The sequence below is a fragment of the Accipiter gentilis genome, chromosome 5 (genome assembly GCF_929443795.1).
Source record: "Accipiter gentilis chromosome 5, bAccGen1.1, whole genome shotgun sequence".
NCBI classification, from domain to species: domain Eukaryota; kingdom Metazoa; phylum Chordata; class Aves; order Accipitriformes; family Accipitridae; genus Astur; species Astur gentilis.
Window position 1 is genome coordinate 29125769 of NC_064884.1, and position 19416 is coordinate 29145184.

Sequence of the window (19416 nt, forward strand, 5' to 3'; positions counted from 1 at the left end):
CACTGGGCTTAACGCAGCACTGCCCAGCAGGCTGGAGATGGGAAATAGGTGCTTTAGGTATGAGTCAGTGCCGTAGACGGAGGGCCATTTGCCAAACAGCAGACTCAACATCTTAGCAGCAGCCACCAGATTTCAGTCCCTTTCCTTTAGCTCTTGTGTTTTATTCCTAGAAGTAAAACAACTCGAAGGTACAGAACACATGCTGCCCCCTGACCTCTCATGCAGAAGCCTGCGTGCTCCCCATGGGTTCAATCTCCTCCTGCTTTGACCAGGAGTGAAGGAAGCTCCTGGTGCTGGGTGTTGGTATCTGGTGTTAGAATTGTCTTCCAAAAGGTGGGCTGCCAGCTCTCCTCATCAGCCTGCTCCAGGAGCTGCCTGGACCCTCTGCCCAGCAGCTAAGATGATGGACTTGCTCATCTCCTATTCCTAGGTGGTTTCCCATGTCCAGCCATCCCTTTGTGCAGTCAAACTGCTACCCACAGGGAGGTAGCTTCACAGCATGGGATAGGCAGCTAACCTTCAACCTTCCTAAATGTCCAGATCAACTTTTTGGAGTTACTTTATCCTCCCCCAGAATATAGAAAAATTATTTCAGGTGCCCATGCTGTTGGTAGTTGTTTCTTAAGGTATGCATTAAGCAATGTGAGCTCCTATTTCTTACATCAGGTGTCTTCTTGCTGCTTCTTAGGAGATGCTGTGGTTTAGATAGCAAAGAAATGTCAAGATATGAATAATGCAGAATATATTTACAAACTAAATTAAGGAAAAAGCAGTACAGCGGTGCGTATACCCAGCTGCATTTTCTACTGCTGTGTCTGGAGAATTTCTGAGGTAGGACTTAAGCAACTAACTTAGTTCATAGAAGGGAGAAAATTTTTTTATGTCAAGTAATTCCCAGGTGAATGGAACCCCCAATTAATAGTTTGTGTTTAATTACCTCAGTTACTATGTCTATTGATTGCAAAGGTAGTATGTTTAAACAAAAGCCTACTGATCATTTGTCTGTCCTAAAACAGCTAGAGAGCTTTTGATTTTGTTAGGTGAAGATGTTATAAAAAGAGTTCTCATTTAAAGTCGTAAGTCTTTAAATACACCCAACTTGTTTATTGATAGATATATTAATAAAAAAATTTTAAATGTAGATTAATCTTTAATTCTCCATTCTTCAGTTTTAGTCAGTTTACAGTTCCTCTATGGAAACAGGCCATCCATCTCTTCACTGTTTAAGAGAAAAGCTATTAATAAACCATAAATTACATCCACATTTCAGTATCTCGGTAAAATCACCATCAACACGAGTTCCAGCCTAATCCTGGCAGCAAGCCTGTGTGATTGCATCTTGCTGATGGAAACCTGGGGTTGATGTTGGACTCTTCCCACAGAGCAGGTCTTGGGCTGGCATTGCCTTTTTCCTACTGTAACTTTCTTCTTTTTCTTTTTTATCATTTGTTCCTCTTCCCCTTTCCTTTGTATTCTTTTTACATGACAGCCTTTGAGTTAGCAAAGGAGATCTGCAAGTACCATGGGGTGTCCTGCCATAGTGTTGCCTCCAGTGTATCAGTCATGATACAGAAGGTCCTCTGCAACCAGGTTGCCTGTGCCACCACAGCAGGCTGGCCATAGCAGACAGGGCAAATCGGACTGTACCAGGATTTAAAACTGCCTTTTCATCTATACAGGTTGGCTGCATCCACAACAGACAAATTAATTCCTTTAAATTTATAGTTAGCCTTGAACTGCAGCGTGGAGTCCATAACCACCAACCACAAATAAAACAGGATCAGGATTTTACAGATATCTCTAGGTGGGATATTTGAGCCACCATAAAGCTAGCTTTGCATATAACCATCAGAGGTGGACTGAAAGGGCAAACAATATCCTTCAAAATGTACATCAGTTAAAAAAAATGCTGAGTGTGTATGAACATGCCTTTGTAAGTGTGGTTTTCACTGGCACTCAAGAAATCCAGTTTGTTTAGCACAGAAATTTGCTAAAAGCATATTTCTGTCTCATACCCAAATACGTTAAAAAATGCATGTCTTTTTCTGTTATACTTGTTCATTTGGTCTAGCTAGTGGCCCTTAACCAAGAGGGCTTGAACGCTGAATCATTATAAAACTAGAAAAAAAATTAAAGTAACAAAACCAATTTGCACTAACAAATGACAGTGAAATGAATTCTCATTGATTGATTGCATCCTGTAGCGGCAGAGGACACTTGGCTGGTTCAGATACTCAGAGCAAACTTTTTTCTTGACCCTTAGAAATAATTAGACTCTAAAGTCAATAGGTGGCATGTTGGAAGTAAAAGCAACAGTGATTTTAATGTTAGGACAAGTAATTGAAACATTAGGCAGCTCTTTCCTTGTTTGCTGTTAGACAGAAAGAAAATTACAGACGCCTCCTCTTTGCTGTGTTCCTGACCCACAGTGGTGACTTGAGATGTCTACAGAGTCGAGGGAAATGAGGATAGGGAAAAGAAATGAGAGCACACAAAATCCAAAAAACAGACAACACATGGAGAAATATGAGGAAACATGAGCCAGGACTTGAAGTCCTGAAGCTTTCAACCAAGAGAAATACACAGTCTGTGCAGTTATAATACTTAAATACTCACTCCTTTTTATCTCTTCTGAAAACAGAGAAGAATGAAGAAGAGGAACAGGAAGCCAAAAGAGAAATAAAACGTAGACTCAGTAGAAAGGTGACGATGTGTTTTTTGTATTGTGTATTTGTGTACATAGGATTATTTTTTATAAGATTCTAAAAGTCAGTGTATATATATTACTGCAAATGTCCATCAGTCATGCACCCAGATTAGAAATCTGTTTAAAAAGCAGTACAAGCCAAGCCCATCTTGGGGGAAGCTCCATCCTGTCCAGTTTCCCATACCTGGAAAAGCATACAGAGTCTGGCCTTGCTTAGTATTTGTCCATGTCAGCAGGGGAGAGAAATGACACATTTTTCCTCTCTGAGCATGAGCACTGCTGTCACGTATGTTCAAGAGCAGCCACGCCTGTAGATCCACTCTTCCCTAGAGCAGTGGAGAGGGCAGTAAAGCAGTGTGCGCCCTAAGAAATCCCTTCACCGTTCTTCTAACCACGTCAGTGGTCTTGGCCGCTGCAGGTGGGATTGCGCTCATTGTCCCTGGAAAGAAAGCAGTTATGGATCTGCTGCCCTGACTTCGGGAGCTCATTCTAGGAGGGGATGAGGGGAGTTTTTTTATGTATCCCTGGTCTGCCCTTCTCTGCAAAAATACAGTTTCCTTAATGTGATCATCCTTAGTTAATTAAAGTGAATATTGTTTGAGGTGACTGAAACCATTTCGCATCATAATGACCCCCAGATGTTCAAAAACAATTTTTTTAGTTAGGCAGGCACCTCCAAATCCTGCTTATTTTCAGTATTATAGTTGAACACAGCAGACTGTGTTATTGTTAATGCAAATGGACCTACTGTCTAGTGGGGTAAATGGTGTGACAGTTGCAAAGTCACAATTAATATTCCAGGGATAACTGTCATGATTCTCTGTGACCTGCCTGATAAAGACTATTTTTATAATTGAAGAAATTAGGTTGTGCTGCTTCTCCATTCTTGTGCAATGCTCCCAGGATGGTGCCTTTTTTTAGACACCTGAAAGTGACCCTATTTAGAAATACCATTAAAGTTCTCTTGAGATTACATCATACCCTCAGTTTTTATTTTATTTTATTTCATCTTATTAAACATACTATTTTCTGCCTCCCGCTTACAGCTCAGCCTGAGGCCTACAGTGGCTGAACTTCAAGCAAGAAGAATCCTTCGATTTAATGAGTACGTGGAGGTCACAGATTCTCCAGATTATGACCGTCGTGCTGACAAGCCTTGGGCCAGGTTAACGCCCGCAGACAAGGCAAGGGACAAATGTAGATTATAAGAAAATACTTGCATCTGTCACTCTTGGGGAGCTTTCCTCTGGTTTACATTCTCTTGATGCCGGCATCATGAATCACATCTGCTGGAGGCAGCGAGATTCTCATGGTACTACTGTGCATCTACTGCTCGCAGCTATGAAAACCCACTCAGGTGCTTATTAGGAGTGTAGTTGCCACCTCCATTACAGCAGTTCAGGCCAGAATTTCTTGCATTTTTAAAGCCTTCCTGAGCCAGGTACATGCTGTTAGCAAAGATGGCCACGGCCTGTGGAATTCAGGCAAGGTTTCTGCAGGCAGAAGCCTGTGTCACTGCCACCAAGAGTTACTTTTGCAACTCATTCAAGTGAAAAAAGGTAGAAGCTGCTCCATCCTCCTAAGTGTTCTTGGCCACAACTGTCGGTGCAGGAGCTGGCTGTATGCGTGCAGCACACCTTCTTGGGAAGTTTGCCCCCAACATGCTGCAGCTAATAGTTCTTCTGCCTAACTACAAAGGATGAGACAAATGGCTCTGTGATTCTCTTTTAAAAAACAGGTCACTCAAAGATTACCATAAAACACTCTTCCATTTCCCTCCTACACCACTTCATAGGAGGAAAGCTGTAGGATTTATGTATAAAAAAGTGCTGGCCCTTTTAGCACTGGGTCTGAACCAACTTTTATGGAAATCGTATGCAATGTGCTTGGCGTGAAAAGTGGTATGTGCAAGAACCCACTGTCTTTTAGCTAAGGACTATGAAGAACTGATTCTATTTCAGCTTGTATTTTAATATTAATGCCAGCTCATCTGACAGTCAAAGGAGAATCTCATATCAAGTCAAGGTAGAGACATTAAAAACGTACCCAGAAGCGTTTGTCAATGTTGGTTCTGGGAGGTGCTGAACACTCTCTAGTCCTCACATAGTCTATGGGAAGTTAGAGCACCCAGCACCTCCACTTTCACTTAGGTCCAGCCGGGTAAACTGCACTAGAAAAACCAGTGGGATTTTCCTACCTACTTGAGGGTAGCAGGTTTTAATCTCAATTCATTTTATAATGAACAAGTGCCCAAGGCTTGTTGTTCTGTGACCCCCATGTTTGTTGGCCTCAGCAGAAAGGCAGACCCCGGCTTGCCTGGAAACTGCCTTGCCCTTTTTTCCCAGGGAAGTTATTTTTCTAATTCCAGTGGGAGCAGAAAATTGTACTGTAACTATATTATGGAGCTAGAGCTCTGGTGTCTTTGCTGCTGATTCGATGCTCAGAAATGGCTGTCTCTCTCCTAGCTGTTACAGCAGCCTCGTGTAAGCATGCTGTTGTGGCTAAACCATCCCCTGCTTAAGATGAAGTTTCTCATTTATGAGACAGCAGTCTGGTGATGCTATAATTTTATCATACTGCTTGTCTGTTCTGCATTGAAAGGCATGCACGTAAGGTGAGATTTCTTTAGCGATTAATGAAATGATACTGCTTTCATTTAAAATGGTGAAATAAAAGAGTGAGTAAGAATAAACTGTCATTTCATTTCACAGTGAAGGTAGGAAATCATATGGCATAGAAACAAAAGTCCTTGTAGTACATATTGGTCTATTTCAGAAATTGTATTTGTTACTTGATGAAGCAAATCGCTTATCACTCTTTTAACATAAGCAACAAGGCATTTACAAAGTGCACTGCATTTCTGCTGATCTTCAGTATCTGCCAGCTGAAAATGCAATCCTGAAATGTCCAAATATTTCATGTAATTTTACATAAACCTAATCAAACCAAGTGACTAATTCCACTTTGAAAAATGCTATTCATCTTGTATCCCTGAAGTCCTGTCTCCAGTGGGGAGATACAAGGCCCCTGCTGTGTGTACAGTGCCTGTGCAGGCAGCGTGACTCACCAGCTCCTCAGGGGCTCTGCCTGGAGATATAATCCCCTCCTGGCTGCATATTCTGCAGGTGACTGTCAAGGTAACCCAATCCCTTGCCCATTTTTGTCTGTAGCGAGTGCCATATTTTGGTGGGGGCGTTGGTTCACCTGTTGCAGTAGATTTGGTGTTTCTTTGTTTATTGTTGGTGTTTGATGCTTTGAGTTTCTTTGTAGTGTATTACCACTCCAAACAGCTGTAATTGAAAAAAGTCATTCATGTTGATGGTCAGAAATGTGTGAGAGCTGTGGATTACAGTATGGGAGACCGGACAATGGGAACTGTAAGGGAACCTGCAAGAGTAGGGCCAGGTTCCTTTCAGACTCTTTACTTTCCTTGAGATTCATATTTCTTATGGTTGCATATGTCATTGTTGTTTATTAGGCAGCAATACGGAAAGAACTGAATGAATTTAAAAGCACAGAAATGGAAGTACATGAGGAGAGTCGGCAATTTACCAGGTGGGTGAATCGCTCTTCTTGCACAAGTTGGAGAGGCGAGTATGACAGCGACCCTCTGCCTTTCTGCAAGTCCTCTGCAGTTGTGTCATGACTTGTGTAGATTCCTACCATGAGTCCTCCTGAATCCCACCTGAATGCCACCACTGATTCTGTTGGGATTCCCAGTGTTGCTGCTGCCATCCATGAAGTTGGGTAGTTGACACAGCAGTGAAGGTGACTGCAGTAGATCAGTTGCTATATGGAAAAAGATTGTTTGGGAAATCTAAAAAATAATCCTTTGAAAGGACTCAGCATTTCTTGCAGATGAAGTTCACAGTCCTCAAGCACAAAAAAAGGGACATCCTTCTCAGGCAGTACTCCCTTGCTCGTGAAAGGTAAACATTTTTGTAGATGCATTTGGTAAGTGAAAACTAGATGATGTGCTGAACTTCAGAAAAGCTCACCAGTGTTTCGGGGAGCTTCCTAAGGGTCACCCAGGCTCCTGGCAGCAGTTTCTGGGGAACAAGACAGATTCTAGTATTCTCTGCTTGCTACTTCTAATGTGTTAATCTGGATTTGTTTTGTTCTCTGCTTTGGATAACACCAAGATGCTGCCTGAAGCATTATTATCTAAAGAGCTCTGAAGTGTCCACAGTTTTTAGCAGGACTTCAGATTTGGCAGTTATTCCTAGGGGGACGGAGGCGCTTTCTGCCATCCCCATAGTATCTGTTTGTATTTCTTCAAGGTTACAAAGGCTGAAAACTGCCACCAGCAAGCAAAACTTGCTGTTAGGATCAGCCGACATTGCATACATAGTATTATTTTCTTCACTTCCACACAGCGTTAAGTCAAATAAAAACAATTGCCCAAGACTGGATCCCTTCCTTTTCCTGCTACTGTTTCAATCAAACTCAGGACCTGAGCAAGTGAGTGTGAATCCTCTAATTAAAGAGAGTGTCACAAGGAAAATTCACAAAGGGAGATGGGTCTTTGGTGATTTCTGGCATCTCCTAGTTCATTGCTTGATTTCATAACTTCAGTGGGGTTTTTCTCACCAAAACATGGATTTTTTTTATAATACTGTAAACTCACTTCAGTGTACATATAACATGAATAAATTAATTTTCAAAAAATCAAACCAGGTTCACAGACAGCAAATTTAATCCAGGAGATGACCCAGAAGGCAGGGGTTTAATCTAGTGTCACATTCTGACCATTAGAGAATGTCCTTTTTAAGCACAGATATGTATATTTTCATTTGACTTCTGATGTAATTTTCTCTTCAGCTAATGGGTAGTATATCTTCTTCAGAATACACATAAAAATACTACTTTAAAAAAACAGGCATCCCAAGGGAGGAAAGAAAAAGGAGCAGGAATAGAAACCTGGCTGTGTGCTGAGAGAGATGGAGTGCAACACCCTGCTTACGTGGTTAATGTTTTTTGATTTGCATTGCAATATAGAAGCATAAGTACAGGTAGGCATGGGTCACACAAAAAGAATCGGCTCTTTTTTCATGATAATTGAAAACAGTTGAGACTGATTACAGTTGGATTCTTGAAAGCTGAACCAAAAATCTCAGGGATCCAGTGGAGTGACAAACCAGTTAAAAAGTTATTTTTTCTTTTTCTTTTTTTTTTTTTTTTGAGGAGGAGGTCCTTGGAAAATGGAGTAAAAAATAGGCACAGCCAAACTGTGATAATTATAGGCAATGATTCTGTAGGGTCCTGGAAGAATTTCAGCCTGAGGGAAATCGGGCTCTCTCTCTTCCCTCTCCACCCTCTTATTTTTTTACTGGTCATGTGGAGCCACTGCACAGAAGTCAGCAGAGTAACACTAGAAAAAGCTAATTAAGAGCAGAATTAGATGCAGATGTTTTAAGTCAATTGCAATTCTGAAAATAAAAAGAGATTCTGTTTTCCTCTGGGACTTCTCATTAAAAATTATGTAGTTCACCACTACATTTGGATTGATACAACAAAAGTGATTTGTTTTAAGAAAACCGTAGACAAGTCTCTAGCCAGAGAATGAATTACTCATCTTTTAATTTTTTTCAAAGAGATCGCTGAGATAATACAAACCAAAAGGCAAGTGCATTGGCAGCTGGTTAACAAAGGCTTATTCATGAAGTTCTGTGATAGAATGAGACAACAGGGAAGCAGCTTATTAAACAAAAACAGCTTATAGCATTTAGTTTCTTATATTATTATGTATTCAATAAAAGATGCTTTAATATTATAATCAGTATTTACAGTATCTGTGAACTGTTAAAATTTGATATTAAACTTGGGAAAGAAAAAACACTGGATTTCATTGTTCATCATTTAAGGTAATGACTGTCAGTTGAACTGTTTTTCTACTCCTAGTAAGTTAGACTGATTCCTTCTGTTATTTCATAACAGAGTTACTAAAAAAAGAGAAATAAATAAAAGTTTGGGAAGAGGATATTAGTAGATGTTTATAAAGTGCTTCTAATGGAAATGCTATATATAATCCAATATATTGTTGTTCTACACAAATACAAAAAACTTGTGTCTTTTTTGCAATGCACTGTATCCTCACTTAGCAGATGAGCTACATACTTGTGAACCTCAGCTGTTGTGTACACTTCCTTTATTTGAGAAATGCATCGCTGTATTGTACTGTACCACATTACAGGGGTAATGTGTGGCTTATTTTCTCTTCTCTTCTCTGGAACTGTTAAGAGAAAATGTGTCAAACAAAAACTTATGTAATCTACTGTGTTAGGTGCATCATTACCTATACTTTCTTAAAGTTGCTACCTTTTTTACTACTTTATGGAAAGATATATTTTTAAAGCCATTTCAACAGAGATTGTTGAGCACCTGATATTGGTGTCCTTCTTACCCTTTTGCTTGGATTCATTACATTTAAAATGAGTTAGAATTTCAATTACTGTAGGCTCCTAACTTATTCTAGAAAGGGTTTGCAACACCCTTTGGAGCAGCCCACCTCTCTATCTGTCACACAGGCAATCTGGAGTGAGGTACATGCCCTACCTAGAAGTCTAAAAAACAGTGAGGTGTATTTGGGCCTTCATGTGCCACAGTTGGCTGCTGTTAACAGGAAGAAAGCATCTGCAGTGCTATAAAATCTGTTGCTACTTAAAAAAATGCAAAATTTTTGTTAGCCTCATTTTGCACAAGGATTAAAAAAAAAAAGTTTTATGGCTTAGCAAAACTTTTCTGATTTTCTGACAGTGTCTCTAAATAGCAGATGCAATTGTGGCTAAATCTATATTGGCAAACAAAACAGACTGAAGACGACTCTGTGGCCCTGAGGCCAGCAGGCTTGTCACAGCTTGAATTCATACAGTTAACCTCTTCCCCTCACCCAAAAAGGTGACGTCCCCCCCATACCCGGTCTGCCTATTGGCCTGTGCTAATCCCAGCCATGCCCAGGCAGTATCTGGAGGAGCGCTGGTTGACCCAAGGAAACCTGTGCCAGGTACCACAGTAACAGGTTAATGGTATGGCCAGGCAGACATACACCAGTGCCTGAGCCACACCATAGCCCTGTTTGGTTTTCTGGTAGAGAGAGACGGACATCAGGGAATAGTAGGGATGACTAATCCCACACAGATCAGGCAAACTGGGAATAATTCTGTTCAGGCAACAAAAGTAAAGCTGTGAGAGCAGGATGAGGATCAGTGTCATTGTCAGTTGAAATAATACAATTCTAAGTTTTTTAATGATTTATCATTTCAGGTTTCATCGTCCGTAACTGTCTGACCACATCCCGTATTTCATGTAACAGTTTTCTTGGGGAAATCATTGCGTCCTGAAGACCTGAGATTGCACTGGAACTGGACTGAGTATGAGTGTGTGCTACAGCTTACCCTGAGGCTAATGAAGGATGTGGCCCTCATTTTTATCAATGGACAAATGATTTGTCTAGGAGGAGAATCCACATGAAGTGTTTTTCATTGTTAAGACAGACCACGGACAGTTCTGTGGCTTGCCCGCACAGAGTCAGTGGACTTCTTCATCGGAGCTCCACAAGTCAGGAAGAGCTGAAGACAATCGTTTGAGAGCCTGTTACCAGGAACTCATCAGACTTCATAGGGTTGTGGCTGAGGGTAACTGAGAGGGGGCTGTGTGAAAAGGGCTGAGAGCGTGGGGGAAGAGGCTTCATTTGTCAGTCCACAGAGAAAAGTGGAATGGATGGGACTGCGTAACAATGCACTTGGCCAGTGGGAGGAATTATTTTTCTAAAAAAACTGAGAGTGTGAGCAACTGTGCATGTTTGGTTTTTTTATAGTGGCCACAGCCTGTCTTAAGAAAGACAGCAAGACACAAGTCCTCATGTCATCAGTACTTTAGTGAAGAACTGTAATTTTCTCTGGTGCCAGTAAATACAGTTGCCAGAAATTAGTCCTAGTATAACTCAGCTCTTTTTAAAAATCCTGATGAGCATGCTTCAGGAAAATACATTGAACATTCATAGAGAACAAGTCATATATTTTTTGGTTTTTAATGTTGACATACTTTGGATCCTCAGAAATACATAAACAGGATTTGAAGGACAAATAACGTGACACTCTGAATGCCATGAAATGCTTCATGTTTAGAAACACTTCTTGCTGTCACTTGCCATTCAAACCAGAGGGATCATTATCTTTCTCACCTATGGCAGGCAGTGGTGACAACTTCAACATCACGCTAGTGTGAACCCAAAATCAGAACTGAAATTAGGCACAAAAGTCTTTACTAGTAGGCTTGAGCAGTGATTACTAGTGTGACTTTTACATTTAAGGACTTTTGCACTGCTTTGGGGAAGAACTCACAGATGAATCAGTATGTCTTCAGCCAGTGGTCCTGTAAAAGTGAACGGAAAATCCTTAGAGTGTCTGCAGCCTGTTTTTGTTGAGTGTGAAGAATGCTTCTTAGATTCATAATTTTTTATACTATCTTGAAATTGTACATGTGAATACAATACTGTTACAATCAAGTGGTATGGAGTGTGAAAGGCAGTACATGTTTTTTCTAGGCTGGCCCAAAAGCCCATTAAAAAGCCTGTGGCGTTGTTTACACTAAGAAATTATCTGTCTTACATTAGCACTTATTTATCCTTTGAATTAATGTACACAACAATTGTGGGGGGGTCTGGAATTTACATATGCATACATTTAATGCAGTATTACAATATATTTGCTATTTATCCTTTCTAATGTGTGTACATATTACAATTTATTTTTGTCTTTTATGTGCCCTGTTTAGTTTTTAATTATGAAGTGTAAGTATTTCTTTTTCAGGCAATAAAAGGTCTGTGTAGATGTGATTTTTACCTCAGAACCTGCAATAGATTCTTGTGGAATGTTTTTAGTTTATAAAATTGAAGGTTATTGTTTTAGATGTCAACCTAAAGGCAGGAAGGCAATTTGGTGGCTAAAATTTGATCTCCCTCTTTAGTGATATTTACAACAAGACCAGGTTTGCATAAATGGGGTGGATTATTTTAGTATGAGCACTTCTAGTAACAGCAGAGTGCTTTCCAACAGCTGGCACTCTATTATTTTTAAAGAGATTAACAAACTCTTTTTCAAAAATGATAGATTTATATGACTGTTAGAATCACTTACATTTTAGTAAAAATCTAATGATGTACAGACCCCAAAATATCAATAACCAAATAAAATAACCATCTACATGCTTGTAGCAAAGAAAAGGAAGCAGCACCTTCCTTTTTTAATGGAATCAATAAGAGCCATTAGGATTCCATTTGCAGAAAACAGTTTAGCTTCTGTGAGGCCCATCATTTTATAAATATAGGAACACCACTTGGACATCAAGGAAGCAGTGAAAATGTATTCTTTAGCACTAAATCATACAAGAATGATCAGGCCATTAGAGTTAAGGTTTGTCAGCAGTTCTGGTAGAATCCTAATTTTTATTTTTAGAATTTGAAGAGTAAACTTAAAACTTACACTAGCACTTAATAAATAGTTCTCCTGCTTGAAATTTTTGCTGTTGTTGCCAAATTTAGAAATGTGTGTCCAAAATTCTATGAAGGCCTACTATGTTGACTTTGAAGTATAAAACACAGTATTTCACTTCAAAGGAAACAAGTGGAGCAATTAAATAGATCTCAGTGTTGCCTTAATCACTTTGAAACATTTGAAAGCAGCCAAGATACTAAAGGCAGAAGGATAGCTGTTGCACAGGCAGAACAACTTGGACAAAGGTAAGGTCAGACTATATGAACTTTATATAAGAGAGTAGCTCCACTGACATGCCAGGGTACATATGGGTTACACAAATTAAAACTTCGTTAAACTCTTAGGATGAAGTGAATTAATTGACTTTGCAAGAAGGCATTCCTCTATACTAAGCCCGAAGAATGGATGGAAAGACGTGCCACCTTCTCGCTTTAAGAGTTAAAACACGAAGATGAGGATACAACTTCTGGCTCAGACTTCCTCAAGCTGCATTTTGCCATAAGACATGAGGATACGTAGGTGAGGTATCAGTTAGGCTTTCCCTATCCTCCTTCTGGGCTTGGGGTTTTTTTTTTTAAGTATTCACTGCACACCATTGCTTGATGCAGGATACTAGCCTGGACAGAGATGCTGAGCTAATCTTTAATTTCTTACATAAATTCTTACTATTTTAATGATAAATAATTAGATGCATTCTTTGGCCCACAATTCAGCAAACTACTTAAGCAAATTTATGTAACTGGACAAAGAGTTGCCTTTATTGGAACTTATGTAAAAATGTAGTATACTTGCAGAATTAGAACTATAAACTATCCATTGTGTATTGTACCCACATACAGACTTAGAATTGTAGATACTATTTTTATATTCGACATATCAACTGGCAGAGAAATGACCATGCAATAAAAAATAACAAGATTTTGATGTGTCACTATGTGCAGTGAAGCAAATTTGCTTTACCTTATTGAGCTGCCTGAAGTCAGTTTCTGCTGTATCTCCTAGTCCTCTGTATTGATGATTTCAAATGTCTTCAAGTTGCTACAACAGTCCTTTGGAAATAATGTCACGTACCTAACCGCCTATGGTGCTGCACGCCTGTTGGAGGGGAAAAATCAGGGTAAGTCCTGAGAAACTCTTGAGTGAGTAAACCTTGAGGAAAAAAATAAAAATATGTAAAAAAGGCAAAAAAATAACACTTTCCATCCAATGCATAGTACAGTCCAACTGTCTAAAAGGGATCAATGTGTTAATTTTTATCAAGTTGGACAAATGATTTAAATGTCATCCACAACATACGACAAATCTTACACACATACTTATGTTCCCCAGAGTCAGATACGAACTCAGATGTCTACATGCACACAAAGAGAAAATTAGTAGCTTGAAGTAGTGGTTTCTGAAATGACCTCATATATCACGTTCATCAGTAGGATTACACATCGCAGCATGTTGCTGTGGGTGCAGAAGAATGGATGCTTAATCAAATCCCAATATCTTCACATAACAAATTGAAATGGTTCTAGAATGTCTCTCGTCTCTCTCCTTTCAGGTATTATATATTAGTCCTTATAACTGAAATTAGTTGTTTCAAGTGAAAAATATCTGAATTTCCTTGAATTGTGATATATGTGTTGGCTCAACAAATACCAAAAAAAATTATTTAAGCTAAATACCATTTTGACTGGTGATTTGAAACAAGGTAGGACCAGCAGCAGTGTCTCTTCAAAAATCACTGAAAGTATTAACAACCATCTGTAGGTCTGTAAGATTGTATTTATTTGTTGGGTTTAGGATTTACCTACAGTTGTGCGTGTCCCTGGCTGTGGTGAGCTTTACCAACCTCTGATGTGGTGTGGGACAGGGTGGCCCCACGTTCTCCTTTGGCCACACTGAGCTACTCTTAGAGAAGCACCACAACCTCAGTGTTGACGTGTAAAAACTGTATTGCATGACCACTGTTTTTTTTTACTTGAAAACTAAATGAGCTGTGAAACAAAGGGATTAAAGTGTCCCTGATATTACAGAAATTAGACCTCTCCTTCCAGGTGAGGTTAATGCTTTGTTTCCAGCAGAGATGCTTCAACCCAGATCTGTGACGAGTAATACTACAGCTACACCAGAGAATTTTGTTTCAAACTAGCTGTCACTTAACCTGAGTATAAATATAGTCTGAGCCACAATTTTGTATCATCATAAAATGGGAGGAAGATCCAGCCAGCACAGACTGAAAACATCTATCTAGTCTGGCAGCCTGGGAATCAAGTGAAACCCCCTCCTCGGCTGCAGCTGGCAGTGGGTTGGAGCCAGGGTAGGGAGAGCCAGGCTCTCACCTGGGTACCTGGCAGACTGCACCAGTAGGACAGGTCTGGCTGAGCACTGCCGGCATCCTAAGGAGAGGCTACAATATGAGCCCGTGTCTTAATGTCCGTTAATGCTTTAATGATAAAGTAAACAAAGCTAAAAGCCTACATTTGCATTAAATTGTCAGCTATACCAGAACTGCATCTTTTAATGCTTTTGCATCATCTGTATTTATTCCTATCTCAATAAGACCTGTGATGCTGCTGTAAACTAAAATAAAGACATACTCAGGGTGAAAAACAGAATAAACTTGCTTCCTGCCTTTAGAGCCCCCACATTTAGCCCCATTATTGTTGCTATCTTTATTCTTATTGTACAAAGCTCAGTGCAATGCTCACTCCTGGGACCTAGCTTTTGATGAACAAAAAAAAGCAATTCTGAAAATTTTTTTTAGGCTGATACTAAAATATTTTGAGGATCAAATTAAAAGCAAAGTCAATTCCCTGGAATAGCTTAAAGCTTCTATTTAACAGACATCTGGGGAAAAAAAAAAAAACCAACAAAAAAACCCAAAAAAACCCAAAACCAAACCTTATGGAAGTGTATCTACATAGAGAAAGGGACAAATGGAGTAAAAGTAACATCTTTCACTGTAATGTTTTGACAGGTTTCTATTTATTAATTTTAATGATTAATAAGGTCTTGTTTCACTTTGTCAGTGTTACCATCTTGTTTCAGGATTTTAATGGAACTAGAGATCATACGAACTAGATACAGCATTTCACCAATATTTCATTATTTTCTAGAAGATAAATACTGCATTGGATAGGAACAAAGAAAGTAATGGTATTCTCTGTATCTCCTTGTTCAAACTTTAATTCTTTATATTTAAAAAGTCTTGCAATACTATGTTAAAATTAACCATATTTGAACATTGTTATAGTAAAATGTTGCTGAACACATCTTCTCTTCATTTCACTACTTTGTGTGGTGGTATATTGATTTGTAAACTTGTATAAATTTTGGAATTAAAGAAATACTGTGTTTTGGACAATTATTTTAGCTGGTGTGATTTGAAACAAAAAGATACCAATGGCTTGTTTGAATGGGCATCTAGCTGCATGAGTAGGGGTGGGAAATGTATAGAGATGGCACATGCTAATTGCCTGCAACCATTTAAATAGGTCTTAAGATTATTTTTTTTCCCCTAACAGAGAAATAGAATTACATTACAACCAAACTGCAAATCTAGGAGAGGTGCAGGAACACTGCAGATCACATTGCTGTACTCTCAGGAGCTAAGAAGTTTGCATCCCATCCCAGCTTTTTATGGAACAATTGCTCAAACAGTAAATCATGGCAATATTAGTATGCCATGCTTTGTAGACCCAACTGTACCTTAAACACTGTACAGGTCAAGAACCTGTATTTCTCCAGGAGAGCTGCAACACGGTGGGGAAAGGTACTACTCAGTAGTAGGAATCCTTGTGCACATGCTTCTTCCAGTCAAGTCTGCAAGGACACCTCTGAGAGATGACTCCAGTAAGGAGGGCCTGATGATCCATCCACGCCAGTGCAGGTGGTTAAGCTCCAGTAGGGTCTTATCAGGTCCCAGTAAAGCCAGGAGGTTCTTATGTGCTGAATATACTGCAAGCAGGCCACAATCACCTGAAATTAAGTTTTCACGTTAATTCATTGGAATTAAAATTTTGCAGCATGTAATGGAGAGTGTCACCTATTAATAGGCACTGGGCCAGTTCTTAGACTTCATTGTTTCTATTAATTCAATTAAAAATAGAAACAAATTATGCCTAAGGTAACTTACTTGAATTTCACTAAATGTTCCTGTTTACAAGTTAAATAAGATAAACAAAATTCAAGACTTGGTTCCCCACTGCCTGTCATGCTGGATCGTTATTGATAACTATAAAAAATGCATCTGAAACATTATCAGCTTAGAATTGCTAGCATTTTAAAATATACTTTCCATGTGTTTAATGACTTTTGAAATATGTGAGGCTGTGGAGAATCAATACCAATAACTTTTCAGCTTCTGTAGTGTGTATTTTACATAACAATTATAAACTGAATGCATTTACTTGTATTTTGGCAGCCTGACTTAGTGTGATTGAATATGGTAACTAGGAAGAAGTGGCTGATCTGATACTGCATTTTACAGAGGCGTATTGGTATCTGTGAATGTAAATAACTGGAATTGTTACAAATTAATGATAGCTGCTTCTTGGAGTTTTATACGTATCTACCTATATATACATGTACACACACATACAAATATATTCCAATATTGTCATCTGAAAAATAGACTATGTATTATCTTTTTTATACACTACATATATTATGCTTGGTTTATGGTGGGTTTATTTAACAAGCAAAAAAAATGTGTGCTGCCTAGTTGTACAGTACTGTAGGATACTCTGCTGTGCACAGTTCCAAGTGCCTTAGAAAATTGTTTAGCTCTTTGAATTATAGATACATATGAATTAATATATATAACAAATATAAAATGAAGAAAATTATCTCAATAAAATTGTTCAGAAAATCTTTACAGAAAATAATTTTGTTCTTGAATCTCTAGCAAGTACATGGGCGTGCGTAACAGAGTTAACTTCAGAGAGCTCTAACTTGTTGGAAAGCAGCCTCCAGAGAGACCAAATTAGAAGTCCCTCAGCATGGCAATGAGATGAAGAAAGGTTCCTGAAACCTTCCTTTGAATTTTGGGAGTCCTTCAAACATATCTGGTAGCTGTCTTGTGGGTGGTGTATTCATGCAGAGGTGTGTTCAAAGAGGTGACAGTTATTTTAAAAATACGAAGTTAGTGTTGTAGCTCAGTGGTTCAGAGACCTAATTTATGCTCCCAGTCTCTGTAGATGCTCTTTACTGAGTTTAAACTGCAGGGTGTCTCAGCAGAGAACACAATGAGAGTACAGTGGGATGGAGTGCCTTGTAAGGCTTAGATGAAATTAGAAGCTTAAGTGGAGTCTCCACCTGAAAGACTCTTTCATACACATTTCACATACGTGATACTAAATTTTGAATTTTGATATATCGTAAATTAGTTGGAAGAAGATGACTCGCCCTTAGGTATCAACAAAGGAGGTAATATGATGCTTATTATTGCTAATCCCTCAATCTTAAACCTAATCTCCAGACATATTGCTGTTGGCATACATTATCAGTCTTCTGTGATAAGGAAGCCTGTTGTTTTAATCACAGCATGAACATATAATATAGGTCCTTCCCCCTAAACGCTTAGAATCTAAACAGGAAATACAGGGTGGGGATGTGAGTTAAAGCAAGACAGAAAACCCCAAGACTTAAAAAACTGAACAGGTAAATTTAACTTACGCATATGAAACAGATGATTAGCAACAGAGCTGAGAGCAAAAGCTAATTTTTCCCACTTCCAGACTGACGTGATGCTTCTGGACCAGATCTGGGGTATATGAAATGACAGTACTGCCACTGTTAGATAGGGGGTCACCAGGTTTAGGGGATTGTCAAGTGTAATCCTGTTACCAAGTCTACAAGTACTTCACACTTCTATGGATGCCAGAGCTACCTCAGGGATCTGAAAGCAATAAGGAGTAATCTGATTACTTTTTTACCCCACAGATAAATGCTAAGCCCTGTTTTTTTAACACTTGGGTGATTCTCCTCTTAGTTACCTTGTGAAAAGCTAGCTCTGCTATTCCACTTGTCACTGGGTTTGCAGTATAGACATACTATAGGAAGGGAGTTGCTCCCGTTAGGTGCAGTCTGGAAAAACCCATTAACAGCACGCATGCAGTCAAGGGGTTGCCAACCTTCCTGTACCACCAGGCGTGTACTACAACCTTCAGATGGCTGATGGCAACAAGATACTTACCATGTACTTTTAGGAAGTAAGAGGAAAGGAAGGTCTAGGCTTTGCGCAGATATATGCAGGGATAATTTGAATCCACTGAGTACAGGAGTCATTTCAACTGATGGAGCAGGCAGTTTGTGCACTTTCACAAAAGCGATGTGATGAAACTTGATGGTAAAGATGCAAGACTTCAGAAAACAATAGCCCGAAGAGTGAAAATCTAGGCTCTTTTGGAGCTTTAGTGACACCTACTGAAAAACAATGAAATCCGAAATCCACTCAAATATGATTAAAGCTAACATTCTAAGGTATACATACACATATATATTTAGCTGCGTACATATCCACATATAATATGTGGACAATTCTTTCTTAATTTTCAGCAACAACCTTCCCATAGTTGTTACCGGTTTAATCGTCTGTATGCTTATGGAAGAAACTGCTCCCTTCTGCGTTTTACGCTTTCTTTTTGAAATGTAACAAAACGGGTTTACATCATATTCCTAAAATACCAAGCATGCTTTTCTTTTTCTTAGCAAGGAGCGTGTACGTGTGTGCCTGTGTGTTTGTGCACAGGCACGCTACATGGCATAGGTATAATTCATACAGCTAGGATGCCATCTCACAAGAAATAAGAACTCATCAATGGCAAAACACTGTTAATTCGAATACGTCTTATTTACACCCGAGCCTTCAAATTCAGCCTGGATGTGAGCCTGCGCAGAGCTGGACTGCAACGGCGGGTCTCAGAGACGTAGCTAGTCGCTGTGCCTCCTGCCTCACGCAGGGTCTTGTTTATCGCAGCACCTGGGCACTCAGCGCAACTTTCTCCCCTCTCCTTCGCTGGGACCGCTAGGGATTTTCTATTCCCGTGGAGCCTGGGGAAGGCCTTCGTGTCGCTGTCGGGAGTGACCGCCTCCGAGCGCCCAAGGCGGCCAGCAGGAGGTGCTCTGCTCCTCCCAGCACCTCGCACCTCCACCCCGCCGCTCCCCCGGGCTGGGCTCCGTCCCGCCTCCCCGGTACCCACCCGGCTCCCGCGCCGCCCGCGC

The 19416-nt window shown here is 39.7% G+C and overlaps 1 protein-coding gene across 2 annotated transcripts in view; it reads left to right on the forward strand.

The window, feature by feature from the left end:
* PHACTR2 (phosphatase and actin regulator 2) overlaps positions 1-13097 on the forward strand; it is a 140935-nt gene extending 127838 nt beyond the window's left edge. For both annotated transcript variants that reach the window (XM_049800216.1, XM_049800217.1), the window contains 4 exons: positions 2642-2703; positions 3754-3891; positions 6186-6262; positions 9971-13097. In XM_049800216.1, coding sequence (XP_049656173.1) covers positions 2642-2703; positions 3754-3891; positions 6186-6262; positions 9971-9986 — 293 coding nt within the window. In that variant the 3' untranslated portion in view covers positions 9987-13097. The remainder of the gene's footprint in view (positions 1-2641; positions 2704-3753; positions 3892-6185; positions 6263-9970) is intronic.
* The last annotated feature ends 6319 nt before the right edge of the window (positions 13098-19416 follow it).